At 39.2% G+C, this 7823-nt stretch overlaps 1 protein-coding gene across 5 annotated transcripts in view; it reads right to left on the bottom strand.

The window, feature by feature from the left end:
• The window catches only part of LOC111872633 (WD repeat-containing protein 63), a 65161-nt gene extending 57812 nt beyond the window's left edge, over window positions 1-7349 (bottom strand). For 3 of the 5 annotated variants that reach the window (XM_023866715.2, XM_033754773.1, XM_033754774.1), the window contains exons 1-3: window positions 6689-6897; window positions 5911-5999; window positions 1760-2010 (exon numbers count right to left, since the gene is read on the bottom strand). In XM_023866715.2, coding sequence (XP_023722483.1) covers window positions 1760-2010; window positions 5911-5986 — 327 coding nt within the window. In that variant the 5' untranslated portion in view covers window positions 5987-5999; window positions 6689-6897. The other 2 variants (XM_023866716.2, XM_023866717.2) reach the window with 2 other exon arrangements.
• Between the last annotated feature and the right edge of the window lie 474 nt (window positions 7350-7823).

Below are 7823 nucleotides of genomic sequence, written 5' to 3'. Positions count from 1 at the left end.
TTCGCTCCTCCATTTTACTCATCATCTCCTGTGTAACCCATGGTTTTCTTGCTATCTTCTCAACTTTACCTACCAAATCACTGATAGTATCTAACATGCATTCTTTTATATTGTTCCACTGCGCTTCAGCATTTCCGCTTTCACCTTCAATTGCACCGAGTTTCTCTTCTAGGGTCTCTTGCACGCTTTGTCTTTGAGCATATAACTTCTCCAAATCCCATCTGGGTCTGCGCTTTCGAAATCCTATAATTTTCTTCAACCTGGTTCGGAACTTGGCAACCAGTAAATTGTGGTCAGAGTCAATATCTGCCCCAGGAAGCGTCTTCACATCCTTCACACTGTTTCTGAATCGATGTTTCACAAGGATGTAGTCCAGCTGATGCCTCCTCCAATCCCCAGGTGCCTTCCATGTGTAAATTCTTCTCTTTGGCTTCTTGAACCAAGTGTTGGCGACAATCAGTCCATTTCATTCACAAGAATCAATAAGCATTTGACCCCTGTGATTCTGTCTTCCTAGTCCATGTGATCCAACAATATTCTGTACAGATCTATGGAATACAAATAAAATAAATGAATGAATGAATACAGTGCAGCTTCTCAGGCAATCAGCCATGTCAATGTGGAGTTAGCACCTGATGTTTCACAAACTGATTCTATTTCCATCATCAAGGCTTTGTGTGATGAGGGTCATTTTCACATGCCTGAGGCCCTTGGCCTTAAAGTCCAAGAAGTGTACTGTGTCTTGTGTGAATGCAGCAGAGTGTACATTGGACAGACAGGCAGTGCCATCGATATATGGAAGAGCACTGAATAACTTCAAGGATGTCACAGTACGAACGATAATAGGCTATATGGACTACTTAGTGAAGGAGGCTGCTGAGATCTGGCTGCACCTTAATAATTTCAACAGAAATACAGTATTCCCCATAAGTAGTACATAATATCTGCCCATGAACATGATAAAACAAGTAAAAGTAAGAGAAAGAGATTTTAAAGGAGGATCAATGACAAGCAACATGAACTGTGATGACTCCACCACCCACTGTTCCTTGCACAGTCCATGCCAGGACAGGACACCACTGACTATCTGGCTCTATCCAGTGTTCCCTCTATGGCATGTGGTTAGCCAGATAACAGCATGTGTGAACATGACACTCAACACATCAACCCCCTGATGATGGAAACACAGACAGTTTCTGAAACATAAGATATTAATTCCACACTGACACAGCTGACTTTGTGAAAATATTCTTTGTACTTAATTTACTATATGAAAACAAAAACAGCTTTAAATGGCTTTCAGGCATTATGAATGTAAATGTGCACCATGAATGTTTTTTTGGGGGGGAAAGAGTATTACAACCTGGAGATAACTGTCTTCTTGGAGGATACTGTAATNACTACAATCTACTGACTCTCATGGACTACATCATAAAACCAGAACTGTAACTTTACTTGGAGGTTTGAATAAACTATCCTGTGTATCTCTTTAAATATTTACAGAAACAAACACCTTCACAAAATAAATATTTATATTTATGCATTTCCTTTACTTACTGATGCATTCTGAAAAAAAAAAATAATACAATTTCATTCAAGAATAAATATGATATAAGCATTCATCTCTCCACTTCTGCTGGCTTTTGCAAGAACATTAATTTCAGTGAAGATCATTCAAGTTCCTGCCTGAAATTAACTGAAGCAAAAGACCAGAATGTTGGTGTAAAATAAACAAGCTATACTTGCCATTTTAACTTACCATTAGTGGTTCTTTAACTGCAAATATCTCTGATTTTTCAGTCTCTGCAGTAAGATATGCTTGTAGTTGTTCCTTTTTTATGTTAGTCCATGGCATTTCTGGCGAAACATGTTCACCAAATACACATCCCAAGAACCTCTGCATTTCCACAGACAAAGTAAGACGCATTACTCCCTCTATATTGAGATCTTTGTCTTCAACAGTTGTACTCTGCCGCCTAATGGTTTCCCACTCCTCAATTTGTGCTTCAGCTTGTGAGATACACAATGTAAAATCAGTACTGGGTATCATATGTGCAATTAATAAAATACATGTTTATTAATTATTTATTTTAAATATGTCTTGAATATAAAAATATTATCATAAGAGGCCATGAAGGGTAAAGTGCCATTCTAGCTTTTCTTTGAGATTTTGATGACAATGTTAGTGTAAATATGAAATATTGACTGTTGATCATGTTACATTACTGTCAACATCACTGCTATTTCAGAACAGAAATTAATAATAAAATACTGGATGAAATATGACATTAAAAGTATGACACCACATTAGCTATTATAGTAAAACAAAAAGACACTGAAACATCAATGCGCACAAAATAATTTACCAACATGTCTTACCAGCCAACTAAACTTCCCAATGGAGTATAATATCAGTTACTGTATGGAATGTAAGAAAGATGAAAAACAGACGACCCATAACAAATATCTAAAGTTTGTGAAAGTGCACCATAATGCTGAATTTGCTGTTCTCATAGTAGTGATTATGAAGTGTATAATCTTTCGAGCTGTAATTCTGTGCAGTTTTGTACCGAATCTGCAGGTGCTACACTGGGTAGTCTCCCTCAGTTCTTACACAGTGACTATGAAGAGTACGGTCTTGTGGGTTGTAATGCCATGTAGTTTGACCCTGAAAATGGAGGTGATATATTCCTCTGAAATATCAGGCTCCCTCTCAATTACACAACATTGCAGTCCAGAAGACTGTATTCTTCAGGAGTTATAATGGTGAATTGTGGGAACTGATATGTTTTATAATAATGTAATGTGTCGGGGGTGGTACATGTGATGAAAATCACAGGTTCTAGTTCAGATGACTGGATTTATTAGTACTTTGGTTACACTCTCTCTTAATTACAATTAATATACTGCTATTGCTGATTTACACAATATACAGTTCACTGTTGTACACGCACTAGGATTCTCTGTCTTCACTAGTCGTCTCCTGGCAACAGACCTCAACACAGAAACTATCACTCCAAATCACTATGAAGTCTTCTTGTTATTTCGTCTTCAGTCACCCTTTACTCCTCTGTCTAATCTGTACCCAATTAATCTTCACAATTCACTAAGGACATGCTCCATTCTCGTCCTTGTACTTTCAACTGCTGAACCCTCCTAGACTCCCCTTCACTGCAAGCAGACACATGTCATATAGTAGAGACATGGATGATGCAGAAACCACAGTTCTACTGTTGCGTAGTCCAGTCCACACAGAAAACAAGTCACATGATAGCTAGCTCACCAGTTCATTGGCGCGCTGATTGTTGCCTAGCAATGAACTATAAACATTTGTCCTATTGTTGCGTGCGCATATCATGGGTGTTAACCAATCTGTTGCCTGGCAATGCATTGACATGTCACAATACTTTAAAATTTTATATATGACTCTCTGAATTTGGTTACATGTGAAACATATCAGTATAATGACCAATCTTAAAAACATAAGGAATTACAACACTTCTGTTAGAGTACATATATTATAGCTATGGTTCCTGTCAACATATTATGTTGACAGGAACCATAGCAAAAAGTGATAAGACATTGTATATACTGTTGCACTATGCTGACACAAAGGCGACAACCTTTAGTCACCCCTTAATCACTCAGATCTCTACTAGGTTCAATGCACACCTCCAGTGTTGCTCAGACTCTCAGCTAAAGCCAAAATCCCTGCAGACTGAGAACTTCATAATTTCCTTTGGCTCTAAATGTCATAAATTCCATGCTCAACCAAGTTGGGCAGATACAATGCCTTCTTTTCTCAGACTATTAGCAGTGGGCTATCCTAGATGTTCTCTGTCAATCACCAACAGGATATCAAAGCCCCCATCACTGGTCCCTTGTCCTCTACTGGCCTGTCAAATTCATCTTCTTGATAGGTCATTCACCCCTATTAAGAAACATCTTAGTCTTGCTCTCAGTGGACCCAGGCCAGGGCCCCTGAGAGATATGACTGCCCATCCATAACAGCAAAACATCAAAGAAGCCAAACCTGAGCACTTCAAAACAGGGACAGGAGCCCTCCCTCACATAAGCACTGGTGGCAGGGATCCTCAAGTTGGCCTGTCACTACATCAGGGGCAGCAGAGCCTCTACCTGGTCTCAGCTCGACACATAATCAAGCACCAGCTAAGGCACAGCACCCAAGACCGGAACTTTCCCCCTTCCCCCCAGCCTGCTTTGGCTGCTAGCCTCTCCATTTCTCCTTTTTGAGTGTCAGGCTATTCACTCCTATCAAGAGAACTCTTGGAGTCATACACTCATGAGACCCTCATCAGGGCCCATGATGGATTTGAGTGCCTCTCCATTACAGCAGAAGACCCAGCACATGAGCCTATCAAAAGAGGGACATAAAGCCCACCCCCTAGCAAGGAGGGCGGGAACCAGTCAGCCACCCTCTGTCTTGCAAGGACAACTTAACTCAGCGATGTCCACATTATAACTGCCTCCTAGCTGCTGTGCAGTTCCTTATATATCTGCCGTGGTGCCTGTTACGAGCCACGTCACAGTAGGAAGCGGTTACGGGTACGTAGTGTTGCGCGTTACGTCACCGCGGAGGGGCGGGAGGGAGCGCTTCGTTACCGTGCGGAGGAGGGGGAGGGGAGCGCTGACTCACCCGCCGCGTCACTGCTGGTGGGGGGGTGGCTCTCCTTAGCGCAACATGTCACACTATATATATATGTGACTATAGATGGGGTTTTGATTGGTAATTGAATTTACTAAACTCTTATACAACATATTACTACGCTTAAGGATTATGCACTCAGTTCTACACACTTGACAAATCACTATAGGACACACTAGGTCTTCTCAGTCTATTACAGTCTTCAATAGCCCTTGTACAATAGCAGCTCTCAATGGTGGAAGCTCCCCTTCTTCTGGGTTCTGCAATGTCTCTGGCCTCAGCTACCAGCTTCTCACAGCAACAGCACACAAGTTCACTGCCACTGCCTAGCAACAGTCATTTGTAGTGCCATTACTTAGCAATGGCTGTTGTGTAGTTGTTTATTTTGGGGTCATTGCCTAGCAATGGGTCTACATGGCACAATATATATATATATATATATATAGTCACACAGGGGGAGGTAGGTCACCTGCTAACACATGGATCGCACCAGACATTCCAGACCAGTCCCTCTCGCCTCGGCTATATATATATGTGAAACATATACTTCATTCGCAAAGATGAAGGGTTATTCTATAAGTATTATGTGCTGGTACATATAAACACTAGCTGCCAGCCAGAAGAGGTCAGCCTATGCTTAGAAACAGCATAAAATGTTTGTGTGTGGTTAAAGCATGTGACTAAAATGAAGCAGTGCTGGCAGCAAAGAGATAAGTTCATGAAGACAGTGCAGTGGTGTTCAGTGGAATAACAGTGAACAAGTACAAACTGACCTCAAGATCATGCCAAACTGTAAGTGACTGCTCCAAAACAAGTTAAACATTACAATATCTTGGTTGGTGCAAGTATTCAGAATTACAGCTCCAACCCCACTCTTTACAAAGACAAAACAGCTAGCAATCACAAAATGTTTGGGACAAAAAATATTTAAAGCATTTGTTAGCTTAAATAATCTCTGCTAATTCCTTATCCATATACTTCACTCTGGTTGCTTGGTTCAAATCTTGGATGGGACAACAGCTATCCTGACTGAGATATTTCAAAGTTTTTCTCAGTCCCTCCAGGCAAATGCCCAAACAGTACTTCAATTCAGACATGATTGCATCCTTCCAAATCCTTTCCCAATTCATCATCTACAATCCTACCATTGGAAACTATGCAGTCTCGATATTCAAAGTGTTACTAAATAACCCCCCCCCTCACACCCACACACACACAGACACACAAATGTCATGGACACTTACATCTCTTCCGCTTCTTTATTTCTGAGTTAGGTTGTTCTGCTGTCACTGTGGATTGAAATTTTAACTCCTTAGCCATGGTTAAATTATTCCTGAAAGAGAAAGGAACTGATGGGCGTTAGAAATGCTACAGGCAACAACACTTACATTCCCTCTTTTTACTTTCACATATCATCCAAAAAATTACTACCCACTTCAACGAGCAAAATATCTCCTTGAATAATTTATTGGTGTAGTTTGGTTCAACTTTGAAAATGTTCAGACAACCTCTATAACATACTTTAACAGATGCCATCTACATATATTTTCAAAGTTGAACCGTAAACATACCAATAAATTATTTAAGCATATAAACACATGTATACATTTTTGGGGAACCTCTGTATATAAGAATGTACTCTGATCCTGAAAAAAATTATCTGAGATTGAGGGATTTCTGTTTTCACTGCTGAATATGAATAAATGATTCTTGGTATGCCGTCTGGATGCAGGGATACATAAACGAACTGCACTACAGTCCGAAAATAAGTAATGTAGACGCCTCAAATATTCTGTTAATCCACCTTTTCTCCGTACCACAAATCTAAAACACTCCTTTCTGCTGTTCACCAAGTTTACATATACCATTTCATGACTCCATGATGTTTATATTTCTCGTGTTACATTTGTCTCGTTGTCATGGAAACAAGTTTGTTGGGATATTTCACTCTTCTAAAGAGATGTTCTAAGCATGACAAATTACAACATGTCAGCACACGACTATCAGCTACTATTTACTCACTTTGGGGAATTCTCTTCCTTCGAAGTTTCTATAGTAGACTTATGGTTGAAGTCTTAAAACAAACTTTCCAATAGAAATTTGAGGGAAGAGAGATTCTGAGAGGACAAGAAACCGATTGGATTTCTGCATCCGATGCTGGCCATTTTGCCAGCCTGATAATGATGATTACCGGCACCGTGTGGTGGCAACAGTGGCAACCGTGGCAACCATTGAAGATGATTGAAGATTTAGTGCGTCGACAAGTGATGTGATTAATTCCACATTCTGCCACTGGAGAGCAGCAAAAAGCGTTACAATAATTGTGCAATATTTATTTTTACTCCTAGGCTTTGCAACAAATAATTTCTGTTATAATCAGAAAAATATCTGAATTTTTTTATTTCAAATGTATACATATAACTTTAAGAAATTAAAATGAATGTAGTACACATATACATAAAAACTTTTAATTCGATCCCGTAAATATAAAGGATGTAAAAGTAAAGAAAATACGCCTGATACCGTAAGTACGAATGCAAAGTTACGTCCATTTGCTTATTAGTGTTGTGTTTAAAATTTTTATGTTTTCAAACCTCTGTAATTGTTGCTTAATCGCACAATCTCCAACATCTCGAAGTAGGTCACAATAAAGCCTCGCCCAGACCAAGGCGAACGCGATCTATTGACGAAGAGCCGCGCGCAAACCAAGGCCATCGCGAACATCGCGAGGGAAAATTCTGCGGAAAACAGTTTCAGTCGCTTTTCAGCCTTTGTCGAGACTTTATGGTTGCCTCTTCTTATAGCAGTAGCCTTTGACGATGATAAAGAGATGGAAAGGTAAGTAACGCATCTCATCTTCATATATACATAAATATGATTGCATTTATATATGAGTAATGTCTTTTTTTATTATTATTTAACTCCAATAATTATACAATTTATCCATTAAATGTGGATAATGAGTACATTTTGTGGTTAATTTACATATAGCAAAAGAAGAGAGAGTACTTGACGTGGTGAGCATATTCCAATGAACATGCTCAATACTTATTTTAACTGCATATTACTAAGCAGTTAAAATTTATTTATATTTATTTATTTATATTTACGGGATCGAATTAAAAGTTTTTATGTATATGTGTACTACATTCATTTT

This window comes from Cryptotermes secundus, unplaced genomic scaffold (assembly GCF_002891405.2).
Source record: "Cryptotermes secundus unplaced genomic scaffold, Csec_1.0 scaffold3532, whole genome shotgun sequence".
In the NCBI taxonomy this organism is placed as follows: domain Eukaryota; kingdom Metazoa; phylum Arthropoda; class Insecta; order Blattodea; family Kalotermitidae; genus Cryptotermes; species Cryptotermes secundus.
The sequence above is the reverse complement of the archived record's forward strand: the minus strand, read 5'-3'. Positions and strand labels throughout refer to the sequence as shown.